The 22,054-nt window shown below is 45.9% G+C and overlaps 1 protein-coding gene and 1 pseudogene across 3 annotated transcripts in view; both read left to right on the top strand.

Annotated features, from left to right (window-relative positions):
- Positions 1-21,810, top strand: part of GLB1 (galactosidase beta 1) — a 115,887-nt gene extending 94,077 nt beyond the window's left edge. For all 3 annotated transcript variants that reach the window (XM_049871183.1, XM_049871184.1, XM_049871185.1), the window contains 2 exons: positions 3,887-4,141; positions 21,272-21,810. In XM_049871183.1, the coding sequence (XP_049727140.1) occupies positions 3,887-4,141; positions 21,272-21,541 (525 nt within the window). In that variant the 3' untranslated portion in view covers positions 21,542-21,810. The remainder of the gene's footprint in view (positions 1-3,886; positions 4,142-21,271) is intronic.
- Positions 12,570-12,666, top strand: LOC126068534 (uncharacterized; annotated as a pseudogene).
- Positions 21,811-22,054: the final 244 nt, after the last annotated feature.

The following is a 22,054-nucleotide window of genomic DNA, read 5'->3' on the forward strand; positions in this document are numbered from 1 at the left end:
CATTCCATTATACCAGCCCTAGAAATGCCTCCCTACATGTATTTATTTGGTTCTCTATGGTGGGCATTTGGAGCCCTGGTGGTGCAGTGGTTAAGAGCTTAGCTGCTAACCAAAAGTTTGGCAGTTCGAATCTACCAGCCGCTCCTTGGAAACCGTATGAGGCAATTCTACCCTGTCCTATAGGGTCACTATGAGTCAGAATTGACTTGAAGGCAACGGGTTTTGGTTTTTTATGGTAAGCATCTCTTTGAAGAGGTATCACTTATTGAATGGAGTCCCTGGGTGGTACAAATGTTTAAGCGCTCAAGTAGTAGCTTGGAAGTTCGAAACCATCCAGCAGTGCCTTGGGAGACAGACCTGGTGACCTGTTTCCAAAAGGTCACAGCCTTGAAAACCCTATGGAGCAGTTGTACTCGCTCAGAGTTAGAATCGATTCGACGGCAACTAACAACATCATTTATTGAATGTGTGTTCAGGGATCTTACATACATCTTCTCATTAAATTCTCCAGTACTCCTGCAAGAGAGGTATTATTGCCCCCATTTTACAGAGGAAGAAACTGAGCCTGATAGAAGGGAGATATCTTGGCTCAGGGTAAATGGCGAGCCAGCAATGTGAGTACAGATCCACCTGAGCCCCACAGCCCCTGCTGTCTCCACACCGCTAGGAAGTGGATGCTCAAGGGCTGATGGGGCTGTGCCTAAGCAGTCTGAGGAAGCTTTTGTATAGCCATTAAAATACTCTCACAACTGGCAGAACTAGGTGGTACCCTGCTACCACCAGTGACCGCCCTGACAGTGAACACAACAGAGAATCCCTGAAAGAGCAAGAGAAAAGTGGGATACAGACATCAAAGTCTAGTAAAAAGACCAGACTTAATGGTCTGACTGAGAAGGAAGGGACACCAGAGGTCATGGTCCCGGACTTTCTGTTAGTGCAAAACTAAAACCATTCCCGAAGTCAACTCTTCAGACAAAGATTAGACTGCACTGTAACACATAAAATGATAGTGGTGAGGAGTGTGCTTCTTAGTTCATATAGATACGTGAGACTATGTGGGCAGCTCCTGTCTGGAGGTGAGATGAGAAGGCAGAGGGGGACAGGAGCTGGTTGAATGGACACAGGAAATACAGGGTGGGGAGGAGGAGTGTGCTGTCACATTATAGGGAGAACAGCTAGGGTCACATAACAATGTGTGTATAAGTTTTTGTATGAGAAACTGACTCGAATTGTAAACTTTCACTTAAAGCACAATTAAAAAAAAAAAAAAAACTCTCACAAAACACTTTCTTCCCCTCCGAATCTTTTAACGCAGAAGCAATTTTTTTTTAATTGTACTTTAAATGAAGGTTTATAGAACAAACTATTTTCTCAATAAATGGTTAGTACACATATTGTTTTGTGACATTGGTTAACAACTCCACGACATGTCAACACTCTCCCTTCTTGACCTTGGGCTCCCTATTACCAGCTTTCCTTTTCCCTCCTGCCTTCTAGTCCTTGCCCCCGGGCTGGTGTGCCCCTTTAGTCTCATTTTGTTTTATGGGCCTGTCTAATCTTTGGCTGAAGGGTGAACCTCAGGAGTGACTACATCACTGAGCTTAAAGGGTGTCCAGGGGCCATACTCTCGGGGTTTCTCCAGTGTCTGTCAGGCCAGCATGTCTGGAATTTTTTGTGTGTGCAGAAGCAGTTTTTAAAAGCACACATGCTTTGCCAAGTTGAATGAGAAAACCCACCGTGATTTGTTTTGCAGCCTAAACTTTGCATTATTTTGAAACAGGGCTTCGAACCGGTTCTGTCCGGTTTGAACCCCTGCTGAGAATTTGCATTTCCATCCCCAGATAGACTGAATCAGAATCTACATTTTAACAAGATTCCCACTGCTCTACTAGTGGTTCTCAGAATTGGTCCCTAACCAGCAGCATCAGCATCAACCTGGAAACTTGTTAGAAATGCAGATTCTCAGCAGGGGTTCCAACCTGAAGGAAGCCCTGCTTTGAAGACCTCTTCCTCTGCGGGTGATAAGAAAGTTGAGCTCTGCAAGCAGAACGCTTCTCTTGTGTTTGAGTTCAATCATCCTTTAGAAAGAAACGGAAGAAGGAAGCCACTCCGCAGTGCTCTTCCTCCTCTTGAAAAACCCACCCAGCTCATGAAAGGCACTCCCTTGCTGGCAAACCCAGCTTAGGGTTTGGTCTGCAGTTTTCTGAGGGTGGACGGCCCATGACAAACTCTTGAATTCCAGAAAGCCTTCCCTTGGTGCCCTACCTCTTGCCTCTTTTGCTTACTTTGTGCCTGGATGTCTAGACAAATGTGTCTAACAAGTATTTTTAGAGCACTATTCCACAAACGTTTGTTAGGCTCCTGCTCTGCGTGAGATGCTGCTACACACGAGGTGCATCAGGGGATGCAAGGATGTCGGGATACAGGCTCAGCCTCAGGTAGCTCAACCTCTGCCAGAAGCGGCCTGCACCGAGAGAACTAGAGCACCACCCCGTCTAGGACAGCAGGTGTCTGGACTATCTCATGACACTCTTGCTGGCAGCTCAAAGGCAAGGCAAGCACCCACATGGAAATGGAGTATGGGGGCCACCTTTGCCTCCAGAATAAATATTTCTCTTACAGCCTCTATGCTAAGGCTGTGTAGGACTCTGCCTGCCTAGTCCTCAGAGGCCACTCTGGCCCATGGAGGGACGGGGACTCTGCTGTGTGGTCTCTGGGTCCCCAGTACACAGCAAAGAGCACAGCACCTAGCTGCCTGGGTAATGTTTTTGGAATTACTAAACGGGCGCTTGACAGTTGATACTGCAAGGTGTCCTGAGGCCAATCTGGGAATGGAGAAGTTCCCCCACGTGAAAGGCCGGGAGGGTGAAGTTAGACTAGCCATGAGCACAGGCTTCAATGCAAGCGGCTACCATCATGGGCACCCCAGCAACCCCAGGACAAAAAGAACAATTTCAGAATGCAAGTTCAAGGCTCACCATCGTCATCACTACCTTTTATCTCCTTTTACAGACATCACAGTGTTCTTGTTTATGTTATCTCATTTAGTGCTTACAGCAGGTGTGTGGTCTCAGGTGTGGTCATCTCTGTGGGTCCCTCTGAGGTGCTCAAGGTCAAGACTTGCTCCCAGTTATGTGTAAAGGGCAGAGTCGGTTGCTTCCATGCCTCCCTTCTCGAACGGGATGACGTTCTTTTCATCCTCCACTTCCTTCTTCCACGCCTCAGATTCCATCTTCTCTTCCACTCTAGCCATGGCTCTGAAGCAAACACTGAAGACTGGGGGATTTGGAGTCAGGAGCTGTAGCGACCTGCTTTGGTCAGGAGAGGTGACCTTGTGCATCCCAAGCCTCGGCCTCAAGAGGTTTTTCCCACTTCCTCTCATTCTCTCTTGGAACCCTGCCATTCTCACGTGAACATGCCCAGGCCAGCCTGCTGGAGGATGAGAGCTAAGAGGTCTCCCTTCTGATCATCCAGCCCACAATAGACCTGGCAACTGACCACTCAGCCAAAACCAGAAGAACCTCCCAGCTAGCCACATCCCAAACTGCCAAAGCACAGAATCATGCGATGAGTAAATACTTGATATTTTAAGGCAAAAAAAAAGCTATAGTGACCCATCCCCTTTTTGTAGGGTCAGAACCCTGGTCCTCTGTGGGGCATCCTGGCATCTAAGGGAGAGAGAAGGCTGTGGTTTGGGCGAAGTACCTCCAGCCAAGAAGGTGTGATTCAGCCTCAAGCCAGATACGTGTTACTTTGAGTCTTACTCACTGTTGGTGTTGTGTATCCCAGTTTGCTGTTCCCAGGAATTCAGGGCTGGAATGCACAAACACTTGAAGCCCTTTTCCTTGCCGCCCCCAGCTCACCGTGCTCTGTCTCTCCTTTGCAGGGTTTGATTTCTAACCTGACCCTCGGCAACAGTATCCTCACGAACTGGCTGATCTTTCCGCTGAACACTGAGGACGCGGTGCGCAGCCACCTGCGGGGCTGGGGTGGCCATGGCAACAGCTACCATACTGAACCAGAGCCTCACAGCTCATCGAACTTTACGCTCCCCGCCTTTTATATGGGGAACTTCTCCATTCCCAGTGGAATCCCAGACTTGCCCCAGGACACCTTTATCCAGTTTCCTGGCTGGACCAAGGTATGTGTCTCCATGGAAAGTGTTTGAATTGAGGCCCCAAACATCTGTTTTTTTAGTTTCTGAGAAAGAATCTCAAAGAGCCAATAGTGAGATGCTGTGTGACGGTTGTGACTGTGGAGAGTTTTCTGCGTTAGCCTACCCGTTCCTCTGGAGCGAGGTGGGGCAGATCTTTGAGGATTCGGTGACCAGCTTGGAGGTCCCACCCTCTGCACCATTTACTGGCAACCCCCTTGAGTGAATGATGGCTTTCCTGCTCAGTGGTAACTGAGCACAGCAGGTGGGTAGCTCTAGTCCCTTATCAGGGTCACTGTCCCCAGCCTCAGCAGGCCTAGGCCTTGTCCAAAAGTCCTTGGTCTCTGTCTTTCCCCTTTCTCCAGTTGGTCTTTGTAACTTATGCATCTCTCTGTAAGCCACCTTACTCTTTCCCCCACCCCCTCAGCTGAGGGGTTCATCCTGCTATCAGGTGTAACTCCTTTGTTCCCTCAGCTTCCTGTCAGACTCATCTCTCTGCCTCCACCCTCGCTTCCTGCCCGGTGGCCTCTAGGAGGAAGTCTGAGCTCTGACTCCCCTCCCCACCTTCTTCCTTCAGGCCAGGGTTCTACTCCCATACTTTCTCCTCCTGCATTTTGTCAGCCTTTCCATCTCTTCTCCCGACCCCCTCCCTGTGGCCCATAAGTGAAGTCTAGGAGCTCTAGAGCATAAAATCAAAATAAAGCCCTCCCTGGAATCTCCCCTCACTTAGCTAACAGCCACAACGAGAAACCAAACCCATTGCTGTCAAGTTGATTCGAACTCATAGCAACCGTATAGGACAGAGTAGAGCTGCCCCCATAAGGTTTCCAAGGAGTGGCTGGTAGATTCGAACCATCGACCTTTTGGTTAGCAGCCAGACACTTAACCACTACACCACCAGGGATCACTTAGTTAACATGCATGTACTTATTCCCTTGCCTCCTCTCGTTCTCCCCTCCCCCTCCCCCTCTTGGTGTCTTCTTTTCATCTCTTTCCTTTGTTCTTGCTCTTTCCTTCCCTCTCCCTGCCATCCTGGCCATGATGGATTCATCTGTCGAGACTGGCATTTGCTCCTCTATAAAACCTTCCCAGACCCTTTGTATGAGGCATTGGTGGTTCAGTGGTCGAATTCTCACCTTCCATACAGGAGACCCGGGTTCTGTTCCTGGCTAATGCACCTGACATATAGCCACCACCTGTCTGCCATTGGTGGTTTGCATGTTGCTATGATGCTGAACAGGTTTCAGCAGAGCTTCCAGACTAAGCAAAAAGGCCTGGCGATCTCCTTCCGAAAATTCAGTGAGTGAAAACTCCGGGTCACAAAGCTTTGAGCCCTCTGGGCTGCGAGCTTTGTGGGGGGCAGATAAGGCGCCCAGCTTATTCACCATCCTGCCCCTCCAGGGACCTGGTTGCTCTTTAAATGTTTTCAGATGAATAGGTAGGTGCACAACTGCCTGTGTTGTTGAGTGCCTGGGAAGAAAGTAGATGGGAGGAATGTCCTTTTGTTGTTGTGGGGCTTTGCTGTGTGCTGTGGACGCAGGCCAAGGAAGATGAGAAGACCTGAACACACACCATTGTTGTACCGAGTGCTATCAGTTTGACCTTAAGAGAAAAAGCTCTTAAGATCTGCAAAGCAGAAGGAGAACCTGTGTTTTGGGAATTGTGAGAAGGGCTGGGTGACTGAGCTTGAAGAGGACCTGAAAGATGGATGGCCTTTTACCAGAGGGAGTTTTGTTAGGGAAGGAATTTCAGGTGGGAGAGTTATAGAAGCAAAGTGCCGACATGGAAGCATGAGGCATTTTAGGAGGTCAGAGGAGGTTCACCTTGCCAGGTCATAAAGATATCAGACCCAAGAGTTACTGAGCTGGGCGTTCTGCTCAGCCTTTTAGCAACACTATCATCTTAATCATCAAAAGAAGCTCTTGTGGTAGGATGTCCTATCGTTGCCTCCGGCTTGCAGATAAGCAAATGGAAGCTCGAGAGCTAAGTAATTTTGTATGAGGTACAGAAGTAGGTCGTGGAACATAGGTATTGCCTTAGTCATCTAGTGCTGCTAGATCAGAAATATCACAAATGAATGGCTTTAACGAAGAGAAATGTGTTCTGTCACAGTCTGGAAGGCTAGAAGTCTGAATTCAGTGTGCCAGCTCCAGGGGAAGGCTTTCCCTGTTGACTCTGGGGGAAGGTCCTTGTCATCAATCTTCCCCTGGTCTAGGAACTTCTCAGCGCAGGAACCCCCAGTCCAAAGGACATACTCTGTTCCTGGCACTGCTTTCGTGGTGGTATGACGTCCCCCCTATCTTTTTACTCACTTCTCTCTTTTATATCTCAAAAGATATTGACTCGAGATACAACCTAATCTTATAGATTGAGTCCAGCCTCATTCATGTAACTGTCTTGAATCCTGCCTCATTAATGTCATAGAGGCAGGGTTTACAATAGGTAGGAAAATCACATCAGATGACAAAATGGACAATTACACAATACTAGGAATCATAACCTGGTCAAGCTGACACACATTTTGGGGGAACGCAATTCAATCCATAACAGGTATCTAAGCCCCAGGTGTGGTTGACTTGAAGGCCCATATGAAAAGGTAGGCAACATTTGTAAAGGCCAATGAGGAGCTTGTGCTAGTTAACTGGGCAGGGCTTCCTTTTTGGTCTGATGAACACACAGCACTTTCACACTTGAAAAGTACATATGCACACATCTGTGAACACGGCAGAGGGTTCAGACCCGAAAGCCCCACCCAATCCATACGTCCACATAAAAACTTGTACCTAAGTGTTCAAATGTGTGCGTGTTCATAAAAGCATTATTCAAATGTTTATAAAAGCATTATTCATAATAACCAAAAGGTGGAAACAGCCCATGTGTCCATCTGCAGATGTGTAGATAGACAAAACATGGTCTAGTCATATAATGGAATATTATTCAGCCATAAAAAGAAATAAAGTACTATGTACATATTACAACATGGAAGAACCTTGAAAACATTATGCTAAGTGAAAGAAGCCAGTCACAAAAGACCACATATTACATGATTCTTTCATAACAGCAATGGGTTGGTGGGTTTCACCTGAAAGCCCAGAATAGGGAAATCTATAGAGACAGAAAGTAGATTAGTGGTTGCCTAAGGAGGAGCCTAGTGGCATAGTGGTTAAGAACTATGGCTTTTAACCACAAGGTCAGCAGTTCAAATCCACCAGCCACTCCTTGGAAACCCTGTGGGGCAGTTCTACTCTGTCCTGTAGGGTCGCTATGAGTCAGAACTGATTCAACGGCACCTAACAACAACAACGATAAGACCAGGCAAGGAGAGTGTTGGGCCAAGTGGGGAGTGAAAACTAAAGGGTACGAGATTTCTTTTTGGGGTGGTGAGAATGTTCCAAAACTTAACTGTGGTGGCGGTTGCACAACTCTATGAATAGACTGAAAAGCACTGAAGTGTACACTTCAAATGGGTGAATTGTGTGGTATGTGCGTTATCTCTCAGTGAAGCTGTTACCAAGGCGGGGATGGGGAGCCCATCCGAGGGATTTGTGGGTCCCAGGTTGAGTAGGTCTGAAGGTCAGAGGATGCACATATATCATATGTGAGGCAGAGCATACGTGTTTTTTGTTGTTTAGTGGTGGGCAGTGTCCTTTTGCGGAGGACGGTCCTGGGCCAGCTCCTGAGGGTCCGAAACAGCCTCAGAAGGGGCAGATCCAGCGCCCCACAGGACGTTGAGTTCTGACTTTTGGGAGAATTAGCTATCTGTCAGATGATGGGGCCAACCCCGTGAGGCCCAGCCCTTTCTAAGATTCTTGCCTCCAGCCCTGTCTCTTGCCCACTAGCCTGCCTCCACCCTCTCTGTCAGGGGAGGCCCCTGTTAAGGCCTCCTGGCTTTTTTGATTCATTTGCTGTCAAGAAACTGCCCTGATTTAGTAAGTAAAGTCACTGATACGGGTGATTTGTGAGATAAAACATCACTTCTGGTTATTCTGGCTTCACTTTAGTCGGATGTGGCTTTCTGGTTAAATGTCCAAACGTCAGCTGGGATTTCAGGGGCCGGGGTCAGGTAGGCTTCACTCTGTCGAAGAGACACAGGGCAGCGTTTCCTCAGCACAGAGCTCCTGTCTGACCACAGACACTCCCTAAGCTCATGTTCCCCTCTAGGGCTTCAGCTCTGGAACATACATACGTGTCATACCTGAAAAGTTGTCTGTCAGTGGGGTGACCTTCGTGCCACTTACCTCTCTCAGAGTGGTGTGGACAAGTCACATATTAGTATCCTATGCAGCTTTCCAGCTTTTTTTAGCCTCTTGCTATAGATCTGAGTGCATGACAAAGCTTGGTGGTGAAAGAACCAGGCAATGACCCATTCTCCCACAACCAGAATTATGTTTTGAAAAGCTAAGATTCAAGATGGAGTACTGACTAAAAGTAATTTGACTTTTTAAAGGAAACCCTGGTGGCATAGCGGTTAAGAGCTATGGCTGCTAACCAAAAAGTCAGCAGTTTGAATCTACCAGGAGACCCTTGGAAACCCTATGGGGCAGTTCTACTCTGTCCTATAGGGTCACTATGAGTCGGAATCGACTTGATGGCGGTGGGTTTTTTTTTGTTTGTTTGTTTATTAGTGCCTTCCAGCTATAAAAGCAAAAACACAAAATAAAAGAATTTATAACAAACGGCTGGCAAAATACCCTCTATTTTCAGAACAATTTGGCATCTTGATTTTGACATCTCTTTGCCTTCTTAAATAGGGTTTATAGAGCTTGTCAGCCTTTTCCCTGATGGCTCAATGTCAATCATCTGGTCTCAGTCCACTGGGGGAAGTGGAGATATAGACAGAGCCCAGGAGGACCATGAGAGGAGATCGCCAGTAGGGTGTGAACCCACGGGGCCACTAAGAAGAGATTATAAATGTTTAGGATTGCTGAGAGAGACTGGGTCCTCCTGTTGTTATTGTGTACCGTCGAGTCGATTCCGACTCAGAACAACCCCATGTGACAGAGTAGAACTGCCCCATAGGGTTTTCTAGATTGTAATCTTCACAGGAGCAGATCACCAGGTGTTTCTCCCGAGAAGCTGCTGGGTGGGTTCGAACCGACAACCTTTTGGTTAGCAGCTAAGCACTTAACCTTTGCACCACCAAGGCTCCTTTGGGTCTTCTTAGAGGGGACGTTTTGGGCAGAGGGACTGAGTTCAAGGACAGAGAGGGGAGTGGTAGAAAATGGAGAAGTAGTTTGGGGCCAGACTTGAAGGGCTTCAGGTGTCAAGGAGTTTGGACATTACCCTGAGAACTTTGTAGAAGCAGGGGAGGCTCTGAGTAAAGACCATGGGGTCTCCTGCAATCCTTAGTGTACAGACCTTATAACAAATACTACTTGTCTGTCCAAAGGTGGTTTTTGCTTATCAGGTCTTTGTTTTATTCAGATAGATGAGGCGGCATGATGACCATTGTTAGGTGTGGTGTTACGTGAGAAGTTCTTTCTTACTGCCTCCATTTTAAGCAATAGTGGAACTTACGGAAGCTGAGGAGGAAAGGAATTTATATTTATGGTTTGAGGCAGGGAGGAAGTGATTCATTCTTCAACTAATATCGTATGCTTTGATGACTCCAATTTTATTTGAGTTTGTCCTAAAACACAGAGAGACGGTGAAGTTAATTAACTTTATTTAATTTAAACTTTATTTAAGGAGGAAGCAAAGGCATATGATTAGCATCAGCTACAGGTCCATTTGGGAATTTCAAGAGAGGGGGTAATTCATTTTCTCCTGTGTACTTTGGTGAGATCTATTTAATATCTGATCTCTTAGCAAGCCCCTAACTTTTTTGCCTTTTGTTGTTGTTAAATTTCTTTCTCCCAAGTTAGCATCACAGTTGCTCATGAGGTACGTGGGGTGAGAGCCTCTTCTTCTGGGGAACTGGACCTTGTCTTTCCTAAGTCCCCCAAGTGTCTAAGCGTCTTCTTTTTTTCCAGAGAATAACAAAGTCATCATTCAATTCAAATTTATTTCTATTGTTTTTAAAGAAGCTGCAGACCACATTTGCAGCTTAAAACAGCATCTGAACTTTTGTTTTAATTGTCACAAGAGGGTTGTATCTATCCCAAGAATTTAAAACAGACAGACAGACACACAAATCTGTCTGATCGACAAAAGAACTAGGTCAGGCATTTCCGGGAAGCTAACATTTATTGAACTACCACCTGTCTGTCACACAATAGCCAAAACAATGGACTTGAACATAGCAATGATCATGAAGATGGCACGGTATGGGGCAATGTTTTGTTCTGTTATACATAAGGTCGCCATAAGTTGGAGACAGTGTGAACACCACCTGACCACAACAACAACATTTATTTAAACAATTATTTTCACCTTGGTGATAATAGCGAAGAGTGGGAAGCCTGCCAGGGTCAAGACATAGAGAAAGTCCGATTTTGTCATGATGGAACTGTTTTAACTGGGTCAATCCCGTGAGGCCCCAGAAACCACCGGTGTTCACTCTGTAATGCTTGGCCCCACAGGGGTTCATTCCATTTACTGAGAGTGTGTCTGCTTTTAGATCATGTTTACCGAAATGTGCATATTCCCCCACCCCCAGCAATTTTGCCATCATATTCTAAATAAGGAAAAAAATCAGTGAATGTATTTTTTTTAATAGAATTTTTAAAGGTTTGCTTCTTTTAAAGTGACTGTTTCTCATCGAGTGGGGAATGCAAGTATTTTATTTTTCTAATTTTATTGTGTTTTAGGTGAAAGTTTACAGTGCAAATTGGTTTCTCATTCAAAAATTTTATACACAAATTGGGGACATCAGTTGCAATCCCTGAAATATGTCAGCACTCTCACCCTACCCCTTTGCACCCTGGGTTCTTGGTGTCCATTTGTCCGGCTTTCCTTTCCCTTCCTGCTTTCTCATCTTCGCTTTTGGGCACGTGTTGCCCATTTGGTCTCATATACTTGATTGAACTAGAAAGCATTAGAAATGCAAATATTTCTTCTTCCAGTGAGCAGTATTCTCTAAAACTCTTAAACCAAGAGCAGAGTTGGGTTGGTGTAACTCTCCCAAAGCCAGTTTCTTTGGCTTCCACCATAAGAAGACGCTTGTGGCCAGTGCTGAGACACTTTGTCCAAAGACTCAAACCACTTCGTAGAAACAGGAGCATGAAGTATTCTTGCAGTAGGGCTCCGTGTGACCTCTTCAGCGAATCCTTTCTCAGGCAGAATTATCAACAAGTACTATCTACTGAAAGGAGCTCTGGTGGCACAGTGGTTAAATGCTTGGCTGCTAACCAAAAGGTCCGTGGTTTGAACCCACCAGCCGTTCCATGAGAGAAAGACATGCCAGTCTGCTTCCGTAAAGATTACAGCTTTGGAAACCCTATGGGGCAGTCCTACTCTGTCCTGTAGGGCCGCTGAGTTGGAATTGACTTGACAGCAACAGGTTTGGTTTTGGTTTTTATAATCTGTGGATGCAGTCCCTGGGTGGTGCAAACAGTTAAGTGCTCGGCTAGTAATTGAAAGGTTGACCATTCAAATCCACCCAGAGGTGCCTTGGAAGAAAGCACCATTGATCTACTTTCGAAAGCTCACAGCCATTGAAAACTGTATAAATCACAGTTCTACTCTGACCCACGTGGGTCACCACCAGCTGGAACTGACTTGACAGCGACTGGTTTGGTCTGTTTTCTTGGTATTAGCTACTGAGTGCTGCTGAATGTACTCTGAATGTCACTCTGCTCTGCGGGGTGCTGAGACTCTAGCCTCGAATAAGGAGAAGGCCCATCCCTTCACAGAGCCTGAAGTATAGCTAGAAATACTGAATAAATCAATAATCGAACAAATGATAAGAATTTCGAATAGTAACAAGTGAGTGACTTGGGGTGGAAGACCTGATATGAAGGAGGGTGATCATGACCATCCCTGAAGAGGTGATGATGGAGTTGAGACCCGAGTTACCAGAAGTCTACAGACCTGGGGAAATTGTGTTTCCGGCACAGAGGATAGCTAGTACATACGTGAGAACAAGCCTGGTGTGTTTAGGAATGGACAAGAAGTCCACCAGGAAGCCCAATGAGCAAGGGTGAGAATGGCGGACACGGAGTGAGAGAAAGAAGGCTCACTATGAGTCCTAACAAGGAGGTTAAAAACAGGAATGTGACAGCGTCAGATTTTCATTGTGGCTGCTGTGTGTAGCCAGGTTGTAGGGTTAGGAGAGGAAGTGGGGAGACCTGTGTGGAGGCTTCGGTGGTCTAAGACAGCAATGGTGATGACTTGATCTAGAAGACCTGCTATGAGGATGAAGGGAAGTGAAGAGATTGTGGCCTGATGATGAAATTACAATCTGCGTTTCACCCACAGCTGCGCTGCCTGTATGGTGGCCACCAGCCACGTGAGGCAGTTTAAGTTAAAATGTAAATTAATTTTTGCTGGCTTTAGCAGAACGGGAACAGTACAGAGAAGATTAGCACGGCCCCTGTGCAAGGATGACACACAAATTCATAAATTTAAATTAAGGAAAGTGAGCTAAAAGTAAGACTTCAGCTTCTCTTTCACACTGGCCACATTGCAAGTGCTCCGTGACCACATGTGGCTAGTGGCTACTCCGTTAGACAGCACAGGATGGTTTCATCATTGCGGCAAGTTCTGCCCCAGCTCTCTGTATTTATGATCTCCTCTATAAAAATAAATAAAAAAAAAAGAAAATTTTTATTTTTTTCTATTTTGGAAAAGCAACTAAACCACTGTATACCTCATTTAATGCCCATTTTGTTAAGAGCCAAGGTCCCTAGGTGGTGCAAACACTTTGCACTCAACGGCTAACCTAAAGGTTGGCAGTTCTAACCCATCCAGCGGTGCTGCAGAAGGAAAAGCCTGGCGATCTGCTTCCATTAAGATGACAGCCAAGAAAACCCCGTGGCGCAGTTCTACCCTGTAACACGTGGGTTTGCGTGAGTCAGTCGACTCAACGGCAGCTAACAACCTGTTAATAGCAGAGGATGGAGGGAAATTTTGTTCTGAAGAAGTTTATAGCAGGCAGCTCTGGAGAATTAACTGAGGCCAAAGATGATGTAGTGCTGAGTATGAGATAAAGTTTGGGGGGATTCACAGGACATGTGCACAGCATGATACCTATATATCACAGCAGTGTCTGGGTGAGGAGGTGGTGTTCACGTGGGAGCCGACAGCTCAAAATGGGCCACAAGCACGTCTGGGCTCTTAAACGCTAGCAAGCAGCCATCTAAGATGCATCAATTGGTCTCAACCCACCTGGATCAAAGGAGAATGAAGAACACCAAGGACACAAGGCAAGTACGAGCCCAAGAGACAGAAAGGGCCACATGAACCAGCGACTACATCATCCTGAGACCAGAAGAACTAGATGGTGCCCGGCTACAGCCGATGACTGCCCTGACAGGGGACACAACAGAGAACCCCTGAGGGAACAGGAGAGCAGTGGGATGCAGACCCCAAATTCTCATAAGACTAGTCTTAATGGTCTGACTGAGACTAGAAGGACCCCTGTGGTCATGGCCCCCAGACCTTCCCTTGCCCCAGGACAGGAACCATTCCCGAAGCCAACTCCTCAGACATGGAGTGGACTGGACAATGGGTTGGAGAGGGATGCTGGTGAGGAGTGAGCTTCTTGGATCAGGTGGACACTTGAGATTATGTTGGCATCTCCTGCCTGGAGGGGAGATGAGAGGGTGGAGGGGGTTAGAAGCTGGTGAAATGGACACGAAAAGAGAGAGTGGAGGGAGAGAGCGGGCTGTCTCATTAGGGGGAGAGTAATTGGGAGTGTGTAGCAAGGTGTATATGGGTTTTTGTGTGAGAGACTGACTTGGTTTGTAAACTTTCACTTAAAGCACAATAAAAATTATTAAAAAAAAAAAAATGGGCCACAAGCAATAATCTTTGGGAGAAAAGAATACGACAGATCAGTGTGTAGAATCAAGGAATTGATGAGAAGAAAAATAGATCACCTTTGAAGCAGCAGCCAGGAGCAACAATTTGCAAGTTTAGTTGCTGAACAGGTTTCAGCGGAGATGCCAGACTAAGAAGAACTAGGAAGAAAGGCCTGGCAATCTGCTTCTGAAAATCAGCCAGTGAAAATCCTATGGGTCACAACAGTCCCATCAGCACCCACTCTTGCGGACGCCACAGGACCAGGCGGCTTTTCATTTCTGTTGCCATGAGCCAGGGGCCAACTTGACAGCAATTGATAACAACAATTACTATAAATAATTGGTTTAAAAAAAAAAAAAAGCCCATGTCAATAACGCACCCACCTCGTGAAACGTGTGGCATAGCGTCCTTACAAAAACAGCGTGGGGTAGGGGGTTGTGCAGTTGGCAAAAAAATGTATTACCCGTGCTTTTTTTATTTGGGTAAAAATACAGTAGTTATCCAGCGCTGTGTACTAGTTATCTATTACCTTCTTTCTGTCTTTCTTTCTCTCTTTTTTTTTTTCTAGATCAGTCTTACTGGGGGTTTACCAGTTTATTTTTTATAAAAGCCAACTTTTGGGCTTATTGGTTCTCTGTGTTTGTTTTCTATTTCATTAGATTCCAGTCATCATTTTGAAGACAAACTTTTACTGGAGCACAACATGTATACAGAAAAGTGCATAAATTGTCCTCACACAGTTTAATTTCCAAGAAATTAACATTCTTGTATAACCACCACTCAGAGCAAGGAATAACATGTTATCCGTACCCAGAAACACCCCTCAGGCCCCCTCGCAGTCACATCCCACCTCCTCTCCAATGATGTCGTCTATCCTGACTTCGCTCGCCATAGATCAGTTTTGCCTAAGTCTGAACTACATATAGATGTAACCATACGTTATGTAGCCTTTTATACTTAGCTTATTACGGAGAACAGTCCTTTGTTGATTTTAATTGCCGTGTGATATTCAGTTGTATGAAAATGCCGACATTTATTTATCCCTTTTACTGGAAATGGACATAAAAATAGTGCTACCCTATGAATCCCCTTAGACATGCCATTAGGGGTCCTCTTTCTTACAGGAGTGGAATTCTGGGCATTGAATTGCTGGGTCATGGGAGTGTGCTACCCAGAGAGCTTTTCAGAGTGTTTGTACTGACCGACACCCTCCAGCAGCGGATAAGAATTTCCATTGTCTTACAACAGTTGCTATGATATCATGCACCTTTTTATTTTAATCATCCTGGTGACGGGGATTGATACCTTGTTGTGGTTTTAATTTGCATTTCCCTGATGAAAAATGAACTGAAAACATTTTTCTAGGTTGTTGGCCACTTGACAGGTGTCCTTTTAAGAAGAGACAGTTCTATATTTTTGCCCATTTATCTGTTAGGTTATCTATCTCTTTATAGGCATGTTTATAGACATTTTCTATAAAATCTATAAATAACTGCTTAATCAGGTATGTATCAAAAGTATTTCTACCATCCTGTGGCTTACATTTTCACTCTCTTATGGTATATTTTGATGAACAGACGTTCTTAATTTTAGTGTAGCATAGTTTATCAAGATTTCTTTCATGATTTGTGTGCCGTGAATATCTGTCCTCTTAGAAACCCTGGTGATGTAGTGGTTAAGAGTTCAGCTGCTAACCAAAAGGCAGCAGTTCAAATCACACCAGGCACTCCTTGGAAACTCTATAGGGCAGTTCTACTCTGTCCTATAGGGCCACTATGTGTTGGAATCGACTCAATGGCAATGGGTTTGGTTTGGTTTTTTGGTATGTTTTCTTCTTAGAGCTTTATTTTACATTTCACATTTAGATCTACTACATTTCACCCGGAATTGATTTTTGTGTATGGCGTGAGGTGGGGGTCAAGATTCACTTTTTTCCCAGAAAGACTATTCTATCCTCCACTGAATTGCCATGCCCCCTTTTTCACAAATCACTTACCATATGTGTATGTGACTCTGTTTTGACATGCTCTCTTCTGTTCCATTGGTCTATTTTGGAGCAATGTCACTTTTTGCAGCAGCATTAATTACTATACTAAGCTTGATTTTCCTGTAAGCTAGATCTTCCTACCTCATTGTTCATTGAGATTTTTTGGCTATTCTTGGCTGCCCTTTCCATTTCCATACACATTTTAGACTCAGCTTGTCAATTTCCATCAGAAAAGAAAACTAATGAGATTTTGGTTGGAATTGTGTTGAATTTGGAAGAATTGAGTATCTTTACAATATTGAGCCTTCCAACTTATTTAGGTCTTTAATATCTATCAGTAATATTTTAGCATTTTCTAGGTAAAGGTTTTACACATCTTTCATTACATTTATTCCTAGGCATTTGACGATTTTTTTGCACACTATTTTAATAGTATTTTAATTTCATTCTCTAAAAATTTTTTTCTAATACACAGAAATGCATTTGATTTATATATGTGTATGTATATGTATGTGTATGTATATATGTGTGTATGTATATGTATATATATATATATATATAAAAGCTTGTATCAGGGGCCTTGCACATAAAAAATATATCCCCTCTTAATCCTAATCATTTGTTCGTAGATACTTTTGGATCTTCTGTGGACACAATCATGTTGTTTGCAATTAGTAAGAGTTTCATTAATTTCTTTCCATTTCTGTGCCTTTTATTTCTTTTCTTACTATATTGCACTGGCTAGGAACTCCAATGTGATGTTACATAGAAGTGTTAATATTCAGACATTATTTTTTCATTCCCAATTTCAGGGAAGGGGTGGCTTTATTATTTCACCATTAAATATGCTTCTCATTGAAGTTTTTTTGAAAACACACTTTCTCAAATTTAAGTAGTTCTCTCATCCATCAGGAGCCCTGGTGGCACCGTGGTTAAGAGCTTCAGCTACTAAACAAAAGATCGGCAGTTTAACTCCATCACCCGCTCCTTGGAAACCATATTGGACAGTTCTACTCTGTCCTATGGGGTCACTGTGAGTTGGAATCAACTTGATGGCAACAGGTTTGGTTTTGGATCTCCTCCATCACTATCCTGACTTGTAATATTAGTTTTGCGTGTTTTTGAACCCTGTAAATTTGTGTATGGCTCCTCTTGCTCAAAATTATGTGTCTGGGCTTCCTTCTTGTTGGTGTGTAAGCAGTAATTCATCCCTTTTTACTGCTCTGTGTAGTGTTCCATTCTGAATATACCACTGTTTACACATTCTACAGGGGCCAGGCAGATAACATGAAAGAGGGAAGTGGTAAGGTGTAAGGTTGTAAACAGTGTTGGGGGACAGTGGGCACCGGGGTAGTATATGCCCTGAATAAAGGAACAGTTTGTACAGAGTTCTAGCCTATTTTTGTTATGTGTGAACATAGGCCCAATGTTGCTGTTTTTCTGATTTCTCAAAGAAGCCACCCATCTCTATATATTTTTAATTTGAAATTTCTTTCCATTTTGGGTTAAAGTTTCATAGCCCCAAGAACTCTGGGTTAATATATAAATGTACTTAAAGGAGGCAGTAATGCTTTAGCCCATTATCATTCATTAAACAGTCATTGTTGAGCCTACTGCTTGCTAGGCCCTGTGCCAGCTGGTGGTAAAGCAGGAGAATTGGCACTGCCCCTGCCCTTTAGGAGCTTATAGTTCATGGCAAAGGCAGGCGTGTAACTGTTAACTCAGCAGCTAACTGAGATGGAAAGGGGCAACAAAGATGACAAAGTTTGGATAAGAAGGAAGAGTGGATGGATAAGAAGAAAGACCCAGGCAAGACTCTGCACACTGGAGATGTTCTCTGTCAGTCACAGTTGAGTCTGGGAAGCGGAGTCACGAGGAGTATTCTCTGTTGGAAATTAAACCTTACACAGATGTGGAAGGAGCTGGGGATGGGAACATCAGAAAAGGGAGGCAGAGACAGGAGGAGTCACCCACCAGCCTCCTGAGCCCTGGCCCGAGTGGACAGTGGGCCTTGGCAGAGGAATTCAAGAAGCAGATTTGGCTGCTGAAGTAGCATGTTGGGGAGCTCACAGAGAGGCCTTTGGGGACTGTTGTCTCTGTGTAGCTACTGGATTGCTGGTCAGCTGGGCCAGGAGTGAGGAAGATAGCTGGATGCAGAGTAGAGGAGACCAAGCGTGAGCTGGAACTGGCCAGGCAGCCCTGGTGCTCTGAGTCCCTGTATCCAACCTCAATGACCAAGAGCACCAGCTGCTGCTCAATCTCAAGCAAGGTCCTCTTTTGACCAACTAACGCAGAATCCTCTGGAGAAAGGGATCAGGGAAACAGGTGCCAACTTATCAGGATGATATGCATAATTCAGCAGAAAGGACCATGTCTTGGCTAACGTGTGAAGCTTAATTTTAGGTGTGAGAAGGGATCCTGCTGTTTGGTCAGGAGCAGGCTCAGCTTTTGCTGGGAACGTACTACAAAGCCCATACTTAGCACACCCTTGCTCAGGTGCTGCTCACAAGGCCCTCCAGCGATCTGCCTTTGAAGCCATCTCCCACCTCAACCACAGAAGCCAAGTGGGGCCGGTCCCTAATACTGCAAAAACAAGGCACCGCAGATTGTAAACTGATAAAGCCCAGCAAAGCTGTTGTGGTGGATCCTTTTAGGATGAATCGCAGTAGTGTATCCCGTGCTAAAAACAAGAGTAAAATCATTCTGAGAAGTGTGAAACTGTCATCCTTTTTCTAAATGACTGAATCCCACAGACAGGCAGTTTTTAATCACTGGTGTCCTATGTAGGCATGGGGACACCAAGACCTCTTCGTGTGGATGGTATGAGGGGCTCTACCAGTCACCAGGCAACCACCCAGGGCCAGGCGCTGTGCTGAACACTGTCTCCTCCTGCTGTTACCATCCCCAATCACCACTATGAAACCCGGAGTCCGGGAGAAGTTAGGGAGCCTGCCCAAGTTCAGACAACTAGTAAGTGACAGGCATGAGATTTGACCTCAGGTTGGAAATTCAAAGGGAGCTGGTAAAAGGGAACACCTGGAGGCTGACAAGTTCCCAAAGGTGAACTGCCAAGTAGCTGTAAGGAGACAACTGCAGCCACCTTACCATGGGGATCAGTCATCCAGTGCTGCTATAACAGAAATACCACAAGTGGATGGCTCCAACAAACAGATATTTATTCTGTCACAGTCTGGGAAGCTAGAAGTCCAAATTCAGGGCGTCAGCTCCAGGGGAAGACTTTCTCTGTCCATGGGCTCTGGCGGAAGGTCCTTATCATCAATCTTCCCCTGGTCTAAGAGCTTCTCAGCACAGGGACCCCAGGTTCAAAGGACGTGCTGTTCTCCTACCTCTTGTTTCTTGGTGGTATGAGGTCCTCTTGTCTCTCTGCTGGCTTCTCTCTTTTATACCTCAAAAGACATTGACTTAAAACACAATCTAATCTTGTAGATTGAGTCCTGCCTCATTAACACAGCTGCTGATAATCCCACCTCATTAACATCATAGTGGTGGTATCTACAACACAAAGGAAAATTACATCAGATAACAAAATGGTGGACAATCACACAATGCTGGGAATCGTGGCCTAGCCAAGTTGACAGATATTTTGGAGAACACAGTTCAATCCATGACAAGGGCTCAGCAGGTGATGGCCCTGACTGGGCCGCCTCTGCGGTGTCCCCAGTCTGTTTGGACCACTGTGGGTAGTAATTTCTTTCCTTCTCTCTCCCTCCTTTCTTTCTTCCCCACATTTTCTCTTTCTGTCTCTTCCTTTCTCCCTTGGTGTGTGCATGGCCTCCTTCCTCCTCTCTTGCTCTCCTTTTCTTTGTAATAGAATGCTCCATCTCTTCCACCCACTAGTGAGTCCTATCCGATGAGCTAATCCGAGTGCACATACCCAAGCACGGCCCCGGTTCTTCAGGAGCATCCCCTCCACTTCAGTTTTGCAGTGGGAAGCAGCTTCTGCTCACAGAGATAGTCTTTGCAGCTGGTAGGATCACCCATGTGCCTTGAAGCAGATGCGGAGTTCACACCCCACTCTGGTAGGCTGTGAGAAGAATTCAAACAGGCAGAGGCTGGTGGAGTCAGGCAGCCCCCAGGGTACCAGGAAATCCAGAAACTTGTTGGAACTGCTATGTTGCTCCCAGTACTCACAACTGTGGCTGCTGAAGCCAGTCAGAGGGACCACACGCATATCTTTCTGAAGCAGGGTTGGGTGTTTGGGGTGACTTTGTCATTCCTCCCTCCACCTCCTGCCCCAACGTGGCCAGATATCTCAGCGGATGCTGGGACCGTCACTGCCAAGGGCCTGGCTCCCAACCCTTGTATGTGATGGAAGGCTTCCCTATGGGGTATGTCCTGACGCCGCCACTGCCAGGCCCGCGTGCATCTGGGCCCCCACACTCCTCAGACAGCTGGTCGTGCCAGCTGATGATTTCTCTTCTCTTCTCCAGCGCCAGGTGTGGATTAATTCGCGGGTGGCTAAGAGCCATGGCTGCTAACCAAAAGGTCGGCAGTTGGAATCCACCAGTTGCTCCTTGGAAACCTATGGAGCAGTTCTACTCTGTCCTGTAGGGTCACTATGAGTCGGAATTGACTCAACAGCAATGGGTTTGGTTTGGTTTGGGTTTGTCTGCTTGGTTGAAGAGTTTAGATATTAACCTGTAAGCAACTAGGAGCCATGGAAGCATTCTGAATAATAATAACTTGATCAGACTTGATTGATGGAAGAAAATATTTTGACAGCGGTGTGAAGGATACATGGGAAAGGCTGAGCGTAGAAGCAGGGAGACCAGTCAATAAGGAGGCATTTGCAGGTGTTCAGGGGAGAGAATTGGGCGCCAGGACGGGGACGTGGAGCCTCGAGAGGAGGGGACAGATAGGAGAGGTATGAAGAGGGTGGAACCTGCAGAAACTGATGGTGCAGGTGAGCGTAAAGGAAGTGGGGGTTGGGATGGCTGGAGTTTCTGACTTGGCACTTGGGCGGGAGGTTGTGTCACAGAAATGGGGAGGGGAGCCCTGGTGGCGCAATGGTTAAGAGCTCAGCTGCTAACCAAAAGATCAGCAGTTTGAATCCACCAGCCGCTCCTTGGAAACCCTACGGGCAGTTCCTCTGTGTCCTTTGGGATCGCTATGAGTTGGAATTGACTCAACTGGCAACAAGTTTGGTTTTGGTTTGCAGAGCACCTGGTCATGCCGACTGATGGTTTGTTTCTCCTTTCTCTCCCCAGGGCCAGGTGTGGATTAATGGCTTTAACCTCGGCCGATATTGGCCCGCACGGGGCCCCCAGATGACCTTGTTTGTGCCTAGGCACATCCTGGTGACCTCAGCCCCAAACACCGTCACGGTGCTGGAACTGGAGCATGCCCCCTGCAGCAGCGTGGACCGTGAACTGTGTGCCGTGGAGTTTGTGGACCAGCCGGTGATCAGCGCAGCTGTGACCTACAAGCATCTCCCTACCAGGCTGCCAAGTCAAGACCCACGGCTGGACCACGTGTGATGACTGCGATGCTGCACATACCTCACAGACCCGCCCCTTAATGCGAACATTCACGGAAACGTTTGATTGGGAAATAAATTTAGGGTGGGCGTTTCACCTGACAACTCCCTATAGCCTTGGGGTCCACCGTGATTGCATGGTGGAGGCGATAGCCCGGTGTCGCCCAGACAGATCTGCAGACTTGGAGTGGAAGCTCTCGGTGTATTTCTGATTTTTATCTTGGGAGAATCATGTTATCTTTTTGCTAAATAAAATTTGTACTCAACTGATGATGCTATTGTTTCTAACACTGAGCGGGTATTAAACTATATGGTCTGACTTAAGTCATGTCTATACTTAAGTGGGAGCCCTGGTGGTGAGTGGTTAAGAGCTTGGCTGCTAACCAAAAGGTTGGCAGTTCGAATCCACTAGCTGCTCTTTGGAAACCATATGGGGCAGCTCTACCCCATCCCAAGGGTTGCTGTAAGCCAGAATTGACTCAACGGCAAGTTTTTTGTTTGTTTGTTTTTTGGT

The sequence above is a fragment of the Elephas maximus genome, chromosome 27 (genome assembly GCF_024166365.1).
Source record: "Elephas maximus indicus isolate mEleMax1 chromosome 27, mEleMax1 primary haplotype, whole genome shotgun sequence".
In the NCBI taxonomy this organism is placed as follows: Eukaryota; Metazoa; Chordata; class Mammalia; order Proboscidea; family Elephantidae; genus Elephas; species Elephas maximus.